At 48.9% G+C, this 16,294-nt stretch overlaps 1 protein-coding gene across 1 annotated transcript in view; it reads left to right on the forward strand.

Moving 5' to 3' along the window:
• LOC124000167 (ceramide synthase-like) overlaps positions 1–16,294 on the forward strand; it is a 42,516-nt gene that overhangs the window by 17,924 nt on the left and 8,298 nt on the right. Inside the window, exons 3-4 of the mRNA XM_046306357.1 lie at positions 6,640–6,859; positions 9,990–10,085. Of these exons, the coding sequence (XP_046162313.1) occupies positions 6,640–6,859; positions 9,990–10,085 (316 nt within the window). The remainder of the gene's footprint in view (positions 1–6,639; positions 6,860–9,989; positions 10,086–16,294) is intronic.

Here is a 16,294-nt window from a genome sequence, read left to right on the forward strand (position 1 = left end):
GTCAATATAGACCAGTATGCCTACACTTACCAAGCAAATAAAAATCTGTTGTGTGTAGAGCACAACTTCAGCTGTCTAACCAGAACTAGAATGGCATTCTATTAGTCTATTTGGCCGAATCTAAGGACTTGGCTGTCTAAGCACACACTGACATGCACAGCTCTCTGGGTGTGGTTCTGTCTTCAAGTCTCCAGTGGGTGATGAAGTCCCTTCCATCTATGTAATGTATTACAGGTTATAGAAGGGTGCAGTTACACGGCAGGGAGGTGAAGTGCATGACACTCCATCCTGGATATGACAGAGTTTGCCTCAACCCTTGGTTCCAGCAGGCAGAGTTCAATAACTACAAGCAGATGTGAGATGCAGGAGGATGGCACTCTTCTCATGCCACTCAGGAGGAAGCTTTGCATCGGTCAGTAGCCTAAAGAGTCATTTGAGACTAGTGCAATGGCTGAACTTATGTAGATATTCTAAACTAAGTGTTTTGGTAACTTTAAAGTGTAACAGTTCTATGTAGAATAAACCATACTTCACATAATAATGTGGAAGCAGTGTTATGCTAATATAACAATGTGCAAATATTAGTTGTAACTGTACACATTCGTACCAAACCGTTCGGTACGGTGACCTCTGTTCGGTCCACACTGTGAACCCGAATGAATACATAAATTAATCAAAATATCAAATTTTATTTGTCACAGGTGCCGAATACACAAGGTGTAGACTAGACTTTACAGTGAAATGCTTACTTACAAGCCCTTTTCCAACAATGCAGAGTTAAGTAAGAAACATTTGCTAAATAAATGATAACACAATAAAATAACAATAACAAGGCTATATACAAGGAGTACCAGTACAGAGACGATGTGCAGGGGTATGAGGTAGTTGAGGTAATATGTACATGTAAGTAGGGGTAAAAGTGACCAGGCAGTCAAGATAGATAATAGACGTGTGTGGCGTCAATATGCGTGTGTGTGTATGTGTGTGTGTTGGAGTGTCAGTATAGTATGTGTGAGGTACAGTGCCTTTAGAATGTATTCACATCCCTTGACTTTTCCTACAATTGTGTTAGCCTGAATTTAAAATTGATTGAATAGAGATTTTGTCACTGGCCTACACACAATAAATACCCCATATTGGTGAAGTGGATTTATGTTTTTAAAAATATTGACAAATAAAAAATATTAAATTTCTTGAGTCAACAAGTATTCAATCCCTTTATGGCAAATTAAGTTCAGGAGTAGAAATTGCGTAACAAATCGCAAATTGCATGGACTCACTCTGTGCAATAATGGTGTTTTAACATGATTTTTGAATGACAATCTCATCTCTTTACCCACACATACAATTGTCTGTAAGGTCCCTAAGTCGAGCAGAGAATACCTCGCAAAGGAGGACATCTATTGGTAGATGTGGTATTATGTGTCAATTGATGGAAAACAACATGAAATCCATTTTAGAATGGGGTATGAATAATTTGAGGGCACTGTACAGTTGAAGTCGGAAGTTTACATACATGTTGGAGTCATTAAAATTCGTTTTTCAACTACTCCACACATTTCTTGTAACAAACTATAGTTTTGGCAAGTCAGTTAGGACGTCTACTTTGTGCATGACACGTAATTTTTCCAACAATTGTTTACAGACACATTGAATTTTAAGTGAAATAATCTATCACAATTCCAGTGGATCAGAAGTTTACATACGCTAAGTTGACTGTGCCTTTAAACAACTTGGAAAATGACGTCATGGCTTTAGAAGCTTCTGGTAGGCTAATTGACATCATCAGTCAATTGGAGGTGTACATATGGATGTATTTCAAGGCCTACCTTCAAACTCAGTGCCTCTGCTTGATATCATGGGAAAATCAAAAGAAATCCGGGAACACCTCAGAATTTATTTTTTAGACATCCACAAGTCTGGTTCATCCTTGGGAGCAATTTCCAAATGCCTGAAGTTACCGCGTTCATCTGTACAAACAATATTACGCAAATATAAACACCATGGGACCACGCAGCGGTCGTACCGCTCAGGAAGGAGACGCGTTCTGTCTCCTAGAGATGAACATACTTTTGTGCGAATCAATCCCAGAATAACAGCAAATGGCCTTGTGAAGATGCTGGAGGAAACGGGTACAAAAGTATCCATATCCACAGTAAAACGAGTCCTATATCGACACCCTGAAAGCATGGGGGTGGCAGCATCATGTTGTGGGGGTGCTTTGCTGCAGGAGGGACTGGTGCACTTCACAAAATAGATGGCATCATGAGGGAGGAAAATGATGTGGATATATTGAAGCAACATCTCAGAACATCAGTCAGGAAGTTAAAGCTTTGTCGCAAACGTGTCTTCCAAATGGACAATGACCCCAAGCATACTTCCAAAGTTGTGGCAAAATGGCTTACGTCTAGGTATTGGAGTGGCCATCACACAGCCCTGACCTCAATACTATAGAAAATGTTTGGGCAAGGAGGCCTAACAACCTGACTCAGTTACACCTGCTCTGTCAGGAGGAATGGGCCAAAATTCACCCAACTTATTGTGGGAAGCTTGTGGAAGGCTACCTGAAACTTTTGACTCAAGTTAAACAATTTAAAGGCAATGCTGCCAAATACTAATTGAGTGTATGTAAACTTCTGACCCACTGGGAATGTGATAAGAAATATAAGCTGAAATAAATCATTCTCTCCACTATTATTCTGACATTTCACATACCTATAATAAAGTGGTGATCCTAAATGACCTAAAACGGGGAATTTTTACTTGGATTAAATGTCAGGAATTGTGAAACACTGAGTTTAAATGTATTTGGAGTATGTACACTTCCGACTTCAACTGTACATAGGGATAAAAGTAGGGATAAAAGTGACTAGCAAATCAGGATAGATGATGAACAGAGGTGTGTGTGTGTGTGTGTGTGTGTCTTAATACTTTCTGAATGCGTGTGTGTCTGTCTTAATACTTTCTGAATGCATGCGTGTGTGGGTAGTGAGTGTGCATTTGAGTCAAAAAACAAAAAAGGAGTTTAATGCAAATAGCCTGGGTAGCCAAAAGTTGGCTCCCTGACATGTTTGAAGAATACACAGGGTCTCTTCAGGCCGTCTGTAGAAAAACGAGGAAGAGTTGATGAGTGACATTTGTTGAAGGGTCATATTACTAAACACTTGTGATGTACTGTCTTATTAGTAATCACCTTATCAAATGTCATGTGTTGCATGCTTCATAATCAACAGGTGTAAACTAAAGCCTTGTTTACATTGTCAGTTTGGAGTGACTCTAATCCTATTTATTTGCATATTCAAATTGGTTATTTTTTCCTGCAGTCTGGACAGCCAATGAGCACATTGAATGTGACATTTTAAACTACATTGATAGTTGGTTTGAAGTTGAATACATATCATCCCTGGCCATGTGACTTGTCTGAACGGTTAAATCAGAATCATTTGCCCTCAAGTGTTTGACAAGAACATGTAGTAGTTAACTAGCTTGTTAATTGTTTACAAACAAATTAGGGAACGTGTTAAACCGCTATCTAGCTAGCAAGTTGACTGCTGTGGCTGATCCAAAAGGATGAATTCATTTGAAAGTTGGATCAGCTTATCCTTATGAGTCTTTGTTCTTATACTATGATTTTGAACATGCAAAGCAACTGGTAAATTTCTACAGCAGTCATTGTCACCTTATCTTGCTATATAACTTCTGAGTGAACCACGAGCACCACCACGAATCAGTCACACCACTGCGTGCACATCCGGCATTACTATGACAACTAGCGTAGCCATGTCAGCAAATGGCTGCTGTTTGATCACACACACATCCAATTTGGACACTTGTAACTTGCTATTTGGACAGTATGTAGTCCAAAATGGATTTGAAAAACCAAACTGGTTTTTGTGTTAAGCCTGCAGTGTAAACAAATCTAAACTGTGAAATGCTTATGTACGGGTCCTTTTCCAACAATGTAGAGTTTAAAATATATGTAAAAAAAATACAAAAGAAATACATTTAAAATGAAATACTGACATAAGAAATAAATACACACACAGTGAACAACTTTTGGCCCTTCTGAGGAGTTTTCCTACACCTAATGGGCATTGCAGCATAGATCAGTTCCAGGACCCTCTCGTCACAGATACTGGTCGACTTCAGCTCCTATATCTGACCCATACAGTCATGGAAGCAAACTATAAATACACAGTTGAACATAGCCAATCAGAGATCCTGATTTACAACGAATTCACAAGAGACACGTGCCAGCATGGCATTACTCACTCGGTCCAAGGAGTAGTCCATTTGCACAGTGGAACATTATCTCAGCCAATCATGGCTAGTGGGAAGGTTGTCTTTTTTCATGGCTAAACCAACTAGGCTTGTAATTTAACAATTGTATTCGTATTTATGGATGGAATACAAGTTTGTTATTAAGGCACATGTTCTAGAAGGCATTTAAAAAAAAAAATGTTCAATTGTGCTAATAAAATGCATGTTTACTTTCAAATGCAGCTCCTGTGAAGTAGTGGCATGCGACATAAGCCTAGTTTCCTGAAACTAGTCATAACTGACCAACCTGATTCAAGTGTCTCCCCATTACTCTGAAGCAGAACTTGTGCGTGGCCACTGCCTCAGCCTTCTGTAACAACTCCTGATATGGAAGGGGGAGGTGTTCTCACAACATTGCTGAATAAAAAATGTAAACAATTCACCATGTTTTGTATGTAGCCTGTGAGTGGAATGAAATAAAATAAAATATTGTCACTCGATGAACATATAGTGAGAAATTACTGTCTCTAGTTTGTAAGTAATATATGCTAATAGAGGGACTAACTACAGAATAGATTCAGGCCGGTGACACCATGACTATGCAACCAGCTGTGTACGTTGCTGAATGCTTGCTGACAGTTTGCTATTTCCTGGCAGAGCCATAGCTATATTTGTAGTAGACAAGTACTATCCTTCATTTATTTTTGCACAAGAAAATACACAAACCTTTATGAGAACACGTATATTGTTTTGGGTGAACAGACGAAGCCCCCGAATGCTAGCTACCTAATATCTTTGTCAGAGCTGAATTGAGTTGGCTAACATTAGCTAGCCAGTTTAAATGTTTTTGAAAGCAAGCTGTCTACATCCTGTGATTAGCTAGCTAGTAAGCTAGTATCCAAGTGCCTGCCCTGTATTGAGGCTAAATGCCAATGAGCTACAGTTAGCTGTTGTTAGGAAGGTAGCTAGCTAACGTGAGCAATGCACATCTTCCTCTGACATACTACATTACACTTGATGTATTTCGCTGGCTTCAGTATCATTCTCCTTTCGAGTATCATAGCTAGCCTGGCTCGCTAGCACTATCACATGTTGTATAACCAAAAGTAGCTATTAGCTCGCTAGTACCAGCTCTCTACTTAGCTAACATACTCAACAACACCAGTGGTTTGACAGGCAGCCGTGTTGGATGTAATCCATTCCTGGCCATCTTTCCATATGGTTGAAATGCATTGGAAGTTTGTACCATCTTTATTCGTATGTAATTCATACCCAACCATCCAGTAACTCATGACGAACTCCCTTACAAAATTATCCTATGTATGGAGGAAACGACGTACACCTGGCGACCGTGTCAGCGTGCACTGCGCCCGGCCCGCCACGGGAGTTGCTAGTGCGCGATGGGACAAGGACATTCCTGCCGACCAAACCCTCCCCTAACCCAAATGACGCTGGGCCAAACCCTCCCCTAACCCAGATGACGCTGGGTCTACCGGTCGCGGGCAGCTGCGACAGAGCCTGGACTCTAACCCAGAATTTCTAGTGACCCAGCTATCCCTGCGATTCAGTGCCTTAGACCACTGCACCACTCGGAAGGCCCTATTTACACTTCTGACTCATCGATGTCACACAGGCAGTTTTAAACCAGGAGAAGTTGGTTCTCAGCGGCAGTTGACTTTTAACAGCATCGTTTTCGATTAGCGTCCTTGTCCTGTCTCAGCCAGTGCCTAGCATAGCATAACCTAGCATCGTTTAGCATCCTTATCCCTGTATCTCTATCTTGGTTCAGCCAGTGCTACTTGGCATTATATTTACACTAATGCTAATGGTCTGATGCAGAGCACTGATGCTGGGTTAGGTCAGACTACACTGACTCAGGGTGGCCTCCAACCCTGGCCCAGCTGTAGTCCGTACAATGCCCTGGCTACCTTCTGACCTAGCCCAGCATCAGTGCTCTGCTAATTCCCCCCCACCAGGGCTTAATACTCCCACAGCGCAGTTTAGAGCCAGCGTGCATGAGTTACCACTTGCCTGCCAGCCTGTAACATTACAACACACGTGTGACAACTAATGTGCCTTAATCAACTGGGCTAATTGGACAAATAAATAGGGGAGGGGAGTGTGTGTGTCATGCGTTTCACCCTCCACATTTTTTAATTCCTACATTTAGCTAGAGGTAATGTTATAAAATGTATGCCACAAACACTTGACACTATTCCAAGTGATTTACAGTACAATGAATGCGCTGTATATGTGTGTCATCCCTGTAGGAATGAATTGAACCCATGACCTTGCCAACTTAGCTACTCACTGAACTCGTCAAGTAAGAAACTCTTGTTTTCATTGCGTGTGAAATAATGAACCCTCCCTTTCCCTCAGGTACTGGCTGGCCACCTACTTTGTCATCTGGTACGGCGTGCCCTACATGACATACGATATCTACGCCATGTACCTCAGCCACTACTACCGCTTCCGGGTCAAGGGTCACGAGGAGTATAAGGAGCACTCGTTGACCACGGTCAACTCGTTTGTCCGCCGTGAGTTCCTGCTGGTGCTCCACCACATCGCGCTGCTCACCATCCTGCTGCCCGTCACCCTGGTCAGTAACACACACACACACTACCTTGGTTTGTGCCGAAATGGCACAGTACTTATTGACCTGGAAAACTTTTTTGGAGTCCCTGCTGACCATTCTGCTGCCTGTCACTGATTAGGGAGAGGGGAGAGTGATAGTGATATGACCCTTCTGATCATTATGCTGCCCATCACTCTCGTGAAAGAGAACAGAGAGGAGGGGGGTGAGATTCCCTTCTGACCATTATGCTGCCCATCACTCTCGTGAAAGAGAACAGAGAGGAGGGGGGTGAGATTCCCTGCTGACCATTATGCTACCCATCACTCTCGTGCAAGAGAACGGAGAGGAGGGGGGTGAGATTCCCTGCTGACCATTATGCTGCCCATCACTCTCGTGCAAGAGAACGGAGAGGAGGGGGGTGAGATTCCCTGCTGACCATTCCGCTGCCTGACAGTGAGAGGGATGGAAGGGTGGATAGAGGGGAAGGAGGATGGCACTGAGAGAGAGATGGCACTAACTCTATTTGGAAAGTGCTTTGAAAATTAAATGAGTCAGAGAGCGTGTGAAAGAGACCTGTGTGTAGCCTGGCTAGCTGATATTTGCTTCTCCTTTTAGTTTTCATTATATTGTCTCCCCCGTCGACTACATTTTCAGTCAAGAACACTAGCTAATATCCACATAACGACAGATGAGTGTATCATGACAATAATCGAGAGAGAACACACATACCCACGGAAAATATGGCGCTGGACAATTATGGTAATGTTACCGGAAAAATGTTAATTTACTGGCCATTTGAGAAATTAACCGGACCCATATGCATTGGGTGCATAACCCATTAAGGCGTCCACCCATAGTGCTCAGCATGACAGACATCAAAATTACATAATGGTAATGCACCTTAACAGAATATTCAACTCAATGAAGCAGCCAATAAAACAACATAATTTTCAAACATTTCCCAAAATACAATTCGCGGTTAAACACCATTCTAAACAGCGCACCCGATAGCGGTTCCATATGTGATAGAGATGAAAATCTCTGTTAGGAACATTGAAAGAGGGGTAATCTAAAGATGCCACAACTAGGATGGGTTGCTAATATGACTAGAATTGTACCTTTGGCTTCTGGACAATGACAGAAAGTTGATGTGACAACCAATAGAACAGGAGATAAATGGCATAGTGGTGGGTCCAATAGGGAAGTATATAATTACTCCTGTCTATACAGAAATAAATGCATTATTCAAAATACTTCTTCACCAGAAAGAATCGAGGATCATTATCCCGCAATTTGGGCAGCTTGCGTAGCAATAGGCCTAGCTGATAGCCTGTTGCCTGAATGTGCGTGTGATATTTGTTAGTTAATTAATAAGATACATTACATTTATATTTATAATAAGATATATTTATTTATATTTTAAGATACATGATGGCTAACGCAAATACAGTCTAAAGTAATTCCACTAAATTATGCAAATTAACCTATATACCGATAAGCCTAAAGGTCAAATGCATTTACATCAACTGGTATTTCCATCAATTACTAAAAAGCATTAGTTTGCAATGGGATTTGTTTTTCCGGCAACAGTTTAATTTATAGGCTTTTCATTTTATTTTTGGGGGCCTAAAGCCGGCAATTGCCCGCTAAAGAAAACCCTGAGATCTCGCTAGCTTACTCCATCTCTCTCTCTTTCTCTCTCTCTCTCTCTCACACACACACACGTCGTATTAGTGGCAGGTAGCCTAGTGGTTAGTGTTGGGCCTGTAACCGAACGGTTGCAAGATCGAATCCCTGAGCTGACAAGGTAAAAATAGGTCGTTCTTGCCCCTGAGCAAGGCAGTTAACCCACTGTTCCTAGGCTGTCATTGAAAATAATAATTTGTTCATAACTGCCATGCCTAGTTAAATAAAGGTAAAATAAGAAATTGTGTCCATTTCATGTAGAGAGAAGGTCAAGTGCATTGGAAACCTGGCATCTTAGTTTTCAGTGGCTTTCAATGGTGATATGAGATCACCTTACCCTACACCTCCATTATTCAGGCTCCAGCTGCTGTGATCCTCTTCTCCTCCCCTTCTCCTACTCCTCCTCCCTTGCTCCCTGCTTTGTTTCCCTCCCACACACACGCACACACGCACACACGCACACACGCACACACGCACACACGCACACACGCACACACGCACACACGCACACACGCACACACGCACACACGCACACACGCACACACGCACACACGCACACACGCACACACGCACACACGCACACACGCACACACACACACACACACACACACACACACACACACACACACTCTGGGTCCAGCAGGCAGGTACAGGGGGTAGGTAGGTGTAGTGTTACATGGCAGCAGTTTGTGCTGCAGGTCATTCTTCCATTGGGCAGATGGCAGAACTGGTGTCTCGGCCCCACACACTACTGGTTTATTCATCATCACATAACACACACAGAGCCCTCTGTTTGGCATCCTCCCTGTCTGCAGCTTCCATCAATGCTCCTCCATACATTTACTAATTTACTCATTGTGATCTATTCCCTTACCTTAAACTTCTTGGCGCACCGATCCCTTTAGCGGGATAATTTTCAACATCCACTGAATTGCAGAGCGCCAAATTCAAATTAAATTACTAAAAATATTAAATTTTCATGAAATCACAAGTGCAATATACCAAAACACAGCGTAGCTTGTTGTTAATTCACCTGGTGTGTCAGATTTAAAAAAAATCTTTACAGCGAAAGCAAAACAAGTGTTTGTTAGGACAGCTCTCTCAGCAGACAAATTATATGCATATTCTAGCTTCTTCTTTTGCTACGAATTGTGAGTGTTTCTTGTTGGAAACGTCCAGGTAGTTCCTCCCAGTTTCAGTCCATTTTCTTCTGTTTGTTGCCTGATGAACATGACCCTGGCCCTGGTTTGACCTCTGTTGGCCAAGTTGGTTTGTAGCCTTGTTGGTGTTATTGAGCTGTGTCCTGACTTGTGTTTTTGTATGTGCAGCCCTAGGGAAAGTCAATTTGCCTACGAGTCCTATAGTACCGAGGACCGTTTTGGGTGGGTGTGTGTGTGTATTTCTGTGTGTGCATGGTCTTGTTTCAGATTTTTGTAACTGTGTGCCTTCTCCTCCCTGTGCCTTTCAGTTCTTCAGGAGGGACCAGGGCGATTACTTCATCGGCTGCCTGTTCCTCACAGAGCTCAGCACGCCCTTCGTCTCCTTAGGGAAGATCCTCATCCAGGTGAGAGAGATTCACGCACACACACATTAGAACATCCTAATCACCACTTATAACAACCATGTATACACACCAAGGTTTTCGTTGGCCAAAAGCTGGCTATTACAGGCTAATAAAACAAATCTACACCGGCCAATCGGTCTGTAGGTAAATTTGCATGATGTTGCGAAATGAAATTGGCGCGTGTACAGTATATTTGTTATGAATCTTGTTTATCACACACGTACAGATACAGAGGCTTGGAGTGGAAAATCGGATGGCGAGCTTCATCAGTGCGTCACGCACCACTGTGCAATGAGCTGGAGGCAGTATGCATTTTGAAAACATAAAGCTACTTAATAGTTTGAAACTTGAACCTTTTACTACATATTATGAGACATGTCTTACCTTGCTTCAAAGTAGCTTTGCCAGAATCGGACCATATCCATGGAGGCAATTGTTTATGCTTTGGGTCATGTATAAAAATGCCCAGTTGCTCATTATCTTGGCTATCATGGCTAGAAGTGATCGAAGTGACTTTGTAAGAGAGGTCTAAAAGGAGCATAGAGGGTTCAAAGGGTGTGTCTGTCTCGGTGTCTGTCTCGGTGTCTGTCTCGGTGTCTGTCTCGGTGTCTGTCTCGGTGTCTGTCTCGGTGTCTGTCTCGGTGTCTGTCTCGGTGTCTGTCTCGGTGTCTGTCTCGGTGTCTGTCTCGGTGTCTGTCTCGGTGTCTGTCTCGGTGTCTGTCTCGGTGTCTGTCTCGGTGTCTGTCTCGGTGTCTGTCTCGGTGTCTGTCTCGGTGTCTGTCTCGGTGTCTGTCTCGGTGTCTGTCTCGGTGTCGGCCTGTCTGTCTGTCTGTCGGCCTCTGTCGGCCTGTCTGTCTGTCTGTCGGCCTCTGTCGGCCTGTCTGTCTGTCGGCCTCTGTCCTGTCTGTCTGTCGGCCTCTGTCCTGTCTGTCTGTCGGCCTCTGTCCTGTCTGTCTGTCGGCCTCTGTCCTGTCTGTCTGTCGGCCTCTGTCCTGTCTGTCTGTCGGCCTCTGTCCTGTCTGTCTGTCGGCCTCTGTCCTGTCTGTCTGTCGGCCTCTGTCTGTCTGTCGGCCTCTGTCTGTCTGTCGGCCTCTGTCTGTCTGTCGGCCTCTGTCTGTCTGTCGGCCTCTGTCTGTCTGTCGGCCTCTGTCTGTCTGTCGGCCTCTGTCTGTCTGTCTGTCTGTCGGCCTCTGTCGGCCTCTGTCGGCCTCTGTCTGTCTGTCGGCCTCTGTCGGCCTCTGTCTGTCTGTCGGCCTGTCTGTCTGTCGGCCTCTGTCGGCCTCTGTCTGTCTGTCGGCCTGTCTGTCTGTCGGCCTCTGTCGGCCTGTCTGTCTGTCGGCCTCTGTCTGTCTGTCGGCCTCTGTCGGCCTGTCTGTCTGTCGGCCTCTGTCTGTCTGTCTGTCGGCCTCTGTCGGCCTGTCTGTCTGTCGGCCTCTGTCTGTCTGTCGGCCTCTGTCTGTCTGTCTGTCTGTCGGCCTCTGTCTGTCTGTCGGCCCGTCTGTCTGTCGGCCCGTCTGTCTGTCGGCCCGTCTGTCTGTCGGCCTCTGTCTGTCTGTCGGCCTCTGTCTGTCTGTCGGCCTCTGTCTGTCTGTCGGCCTCTGTCTGTCTGTCGGCCTCTGTCTGTCTGTCTGTCGGCCTCTGTCTGTCTGTCGGCCTCTGTCTGTCTGTCGGCCTCTGTCTGTCTGTCGGCCTCTGTCTGTCTGTCGGCCTCTGTCTGTCTGTCGGCCTCTGTCTGTCGGCCTCTGTCGGCCTCTGTCTGTCTGTCTGTCTGTCGGCCTCTGTCGGCCTCTGTCGGCCTCTGTCTGTCTGTCGGCCTCTGTCTGTCTGTCGGCCCGTCTGTCTGTCGGCCTCTGTCGGTCTGTCGGCCTCTGTCTGTCTCTGTCGGCCTCTGTCGGTCTGTCGGCCTCTGTCTGTCTCTGTCTGTCTGTCTGTCGGCCTGTCTGTCTGTCGGCCTGTCTGTCTGTCGTCCTCTGTCGGCCTGTCTGTCTGTCGGCCTCTGTCTGTCTGTCGGCCTCTGTCTGTCTGTCGGCCTCTGTCTGTCTGTCGGCCTCTGTCGGCCTGTCTGTCTGTCTGTCGGCCCGTCTGTCTGTCGGCCCGTCTGTCTGTCGGCCCGTCTGTCTGTCGGCCCGTCTGTCTGTCTGTCGGCCTCTGTCTGTCTGTCTGTCGGCCTCTGTCTGTCTGTCTGTCGGCCTCTGTCTGTCTGTCTGTCGGCCTCTGTCCGTCTGTCTGTCGGCCCGTCTGTCTGTCGGCCCGTCTGTCTGTCGGCCCGTCTGTCTGTCGGCCCGTCTGTCTGTCGGCCCGTCTGTGTCGGCCCGTCTGTGTCGGCCCGTCTGTGTCGGCCCGTCTGTCTGTCGGCCCGTCTGTCTGTCGGCCCGTCTGTCTGTCTGTCTGTCGGCCTCTGTCTGTCGGCCTGTCTGTCTGTCGGCCTGTCTGTCTGTCGGCCTCTGTCTGTCTGTCGGCCTGTCTGTCTGTCGGCCTCTGTCTGTCTGTCGGCCTGTCTGTCTGTCTGTCGGCCTCTGTCGGCCTGTCTGTCTGTCGGCCTCTGTCGGTCTGTCTGTCTGTCGGCCTCTGTCTGTCTGTCTGTCTGTCGGCCTCTGTCTGTCTGTCTGTCGGCCCGTCTGTCTGTCGGCCCGTCTGTCTGTCGGCCCGTCTGTCTGTCGGCCCGTCTGTCTGTCGGCCCGTCTGTGTCGGCCCGTCTGTGTCGGCCCGTCTGTGTCGGCCCGTCTGTCTGTCGGCCCGTCTGTCTGTCGGCCCGTCTGTCTGTCGGCCTCTGTCTGTCTGTCTGTCGGCCTCTGTCTGTCTGTCTGTCTGTCGGCCTCTGTCTGTCGGCCTCTGTCTGTCTGTCGGCCTGTCTGTCTGTCTGTCTGTCGGCCTCTGTCGGCCTGTCTGTCTGTCGGCCTGTCTGTCTGTCGGCCTGTCTGTCTGTCGGCCTCTGTCTGTCTGTCGGCCTGTCTGTCTGTCGGCCTCTGTCTGTCTGTCGGCCTGTCTGTCTGTCTGTCGGCCTCTGTCGGCCTGTCTGTCTGTCGGCCTCTGTCGGCCTGTCTGTCTGTCGGCCTCTGTCGGCCTGTCGGTCTGTCGGCCTCTGTCTGTCGGCCTCTGTCTGTCTGTCGGCCTCTGTCTGTCTGTCGGCCTCTGTCTGTCTGTCTGTCGGCCTCTGTCTGTCTGTCTGTCTGTCGGCCCGTCTGTCTGTCGGCCCGTCTGTCTGTCTGTCGGCCTCTGTCTGTCTGTCTGTCTGTCGGCCTGTCTGTCGGCCCGTCTGTCTGTCGGCCCGTCTGTCTGTCGGCCCGTCTGTGTCGGCCCGTCTGTGTCGGCCCGTCTGTGTCGGCCCGTCTGTGTCGGCCCGTCTGTGTCGGCCCGTCTGTGTCGGCCCGTCTGTCTGTCGGCCCGTCTGTCCGTCGGCCTCTGTCTGTCTGTCTGTCGGCCTCTGTCTGTCTGTCTGTCTGTCGGCCTCTGTCTGTCGGCCTCTGTCTGTCTGTCGGCCTGTCTGTCTGTCTGTCTGTCGGCCTCTGTCGGCCTGTCTGTCTGTCGGCCTGTCTGTCTGTCGGCCTGTCTGTCTGTCGGCCTGTCTGTCTGTCGGCCTGTCTGTCTGTCTGTCGGCCTGTCTGTCTGTCGGCCTCTGTCGGCCTGTCGGTCTGTCGGCCTCTGTCGGTCTGTCGGCCTCTGTCGGCCTGTCTGTCTGTCTGTCGGCCTGTCTGTCTGTCGGCCTCTGTCTGTCTGTCGGCCTGTCTGTCTGTCGGCCTCTGTCTGTCTGTCGGCCTCTGTCGGCCTGTCTGTCTGTCGGCCTCTGTCGGTCTGTCTGTCTGTCGGCCTCTGTCTGTCTGTCTGTCGGCCTCTGTCTGTCTGTCGGCCTCTGTCTGTCTGTCTGTCGGCCTCTGTCGGCCTGTCTGTCGGTCTGTCGGCCTGTCGGTCTGTCGGTCTGTCGGCCGGCCTCTGTCGGCCTGTCTGTCGGCCTCTGTCGGCCTCTGTCTGTCTGTCGGCCTCTGTCTGTCGGTCTGTCGGCCTGTCTGTCTGTCTGTCTGTCGGCCTGTCGGCCTGTCTGTCTGTCGGCCTCTGGGTCTGTCGGCCTGTCTGTCTGTCGGCCTGTCTGTCTGTCGGCCTGTCTGTCTGTCTGTCTGTCGGCCTCTGTCGGCCTGTCTGTCGGTCCTGTCTGTCTGTCGGCCTGTCTGTCTGTCTGTCGGCCTGTCTGTCTGTCTGTCGGCCTGTCTGTCTGTCGGCCTGTCTGTCTGTCGGCCTCTGTCGGCCTGTCGGTCTGTCGGCCTCTGTCGGTCTGTCGGCCTGTCTGTCTGTCGGCCTGTCTGTCTGTCGGCCTGTCTGTCTGTCGGCCTGTCTGTCTGTCGGCCTCTGTCTGTCTGTCGGCCTGTCGGCCTCTGTCTGTCTGTCTGTCGGCCTCTGTCGGCCTGTCTGTCTGTCGGCCTCTGTCGGCCTGTCTGTCTGTCGGCCTCTGTCGGCCTGTCTGTCTGTCGGCCTCTGTCGGCCTGTCGGCCTGTCGGTCTGTCGGCCTGTCTGTCTGTCGGCCTCTGTCTGTCTGTCGGCCTCTGTCTGTCTGTCGGCCTGTCTGTCTGTCGGCCTGTCTGTCTGTCGGCCTCTGTCTGTCTGTCGGCCTCTGTCTGTCTGTCTGTCGGCCTCTGTCGGCCTCTGTCTGTCTGTCGGCCTCTGTCTGTCTGTCTGTCGGCCTCTGTCTGTCGGCCTCTGTCTGTCTGTCTGTCGGCGTCTGTCTGTCTGTCGGCCTCTGTCTGTCTGTCTGTCGGCCTCTGTCTGTCTGTCTGTCGGCCTCTGTCTGTCTGTCGGCCTCTGTCTGTCTGTCGGCCTCTGTCTGTCTGTCGGCCTCTGTCTGTCTGTCTGTCTGTCGGCCTCTGTCTGTCTGTCTGTCGGCCTCTGTCTGTCGGCCTCTGTCTGTCTGTCGGCCTCTGTCTGTCTGTCGGCCTCTGTCGGCCTGTCTGTCGGCCTGTCTGTCTGCCGGCCTCTGTCGGCCTGTCTGTCTGTTGGCCTGTCTGTCTGTCGGCCTCTGTCGGCCTGTCTGTCTGTCGGCCTTTGTCGGCCTCTGTCTGTCTGTCTGTCGGCCTCTGTCTGTCTGTCGGCCTCTGTCTGTCTGTCGGCCTCTGTCTGTCTGTCGGCCTCTGTCTGTCTGTCGGCCTCTGTCTGTCTGTCGGCCTCTGTCTGTCTGTCGGCCTCTGTCTGTCTGTCGGCCTCTGTCTGTCTGTCGGCCTCTGTCTGTCGGCCTGTCTGTCTGTCGGCCTGTCTGTCGGCCTGTCTGTCGGCCTGTCTGTCTGCCGGCCTCTGTCGGCCTGTCTGTCTGCCGGCCTCTGTCGGCCTGTCTGTCTGCCGGCCTCTGTCGGCCTGTCTGTCTGTCGGCCTCTGTCGGCCTCTGTCTGTCGGCCTGTCTGTCGGCCTGTCTGTCGGCCTGTCTGTCGGCCTCTGTCGGCCTGTCTGTCTGTCGGACTCTGTCTGTCTGTCGGACTCTGTCGGCCTGTCTGTCTGTCGGACTCTGTCGGCCTGTCTGTCTGTCGGCCTCTGTCGGCCTGTCTGTCTGTCGGCCTCTGTCTGTCTGTCGGCCTGTCTGTCTGTCGGCCTCTGTCTGTCTGTCGGCCTCTGTCTGTCTGTCGGCCTGTCTGTCTGTCGGCCTCTGTCTGTCTGTCGGCCTCTGTCTGTGTCTCGGCCTCTGTCTGTGTGTCTGTCATCGGATCTCCACCCAATTGAGATCCGGCAGTGCCTGAGACCTGCGTGTTCCATCAACAAAACACCAAATTAAGGATTTTCTTGTGGAAGAATGGTGTTGCATCCCTCCAATAAAGTTCCAGACACTTGTAGAATCTATGCCACGGTGTGTTGAAGCTGATCTGGCAGCTTTGGCGGCTCATGGTGGCCACGCCCTATTAAGATGCTTTATGTTGATGTTTCCTTTATTTTGGCAGGTACCTGTATGTACTCGTATCCATACAGATACTCACTAAATAAACATTCCTGGTTTATGTTTCACTAAAAGAGCAAAGAGCAGTGAGCCTGCTTGGTCTTCAGCTCACTTTCTGCTGACTTCTGACTTCATTCAGTAGGGCCACTCTCTGCGCTCTTGCTTAGTGTCCTCTGGTGGACTGGATGGGTACTGCAGAGCCACTGTCAAAACACACAAGACCACCATGGGCACTGTTAGAATGCTTCCTGTAATAGTGTATCTATCAACAGATCTACCATGATGCATGGGTACCACTTCA

The sequence above is a fragment of the Oncorhynchus gorbuscha genome, linkage group LG16 (assembly GCF_021184085.1).
Source record: "Oncorhynchus gorbuscha isolate QuinsamMale2020 ecotype Even-year linkage group LG16, OgorEven_v1.0, whole genome shotgun sequence".
In the NCBI taxonomy this organism is placed as follows: Eukaryota; Metazoa; Chordata; class Actinopteri; order Salmoniformes; family Salmonidae; genus Oncorhynchus; species Oncorhynchus gorbuscha.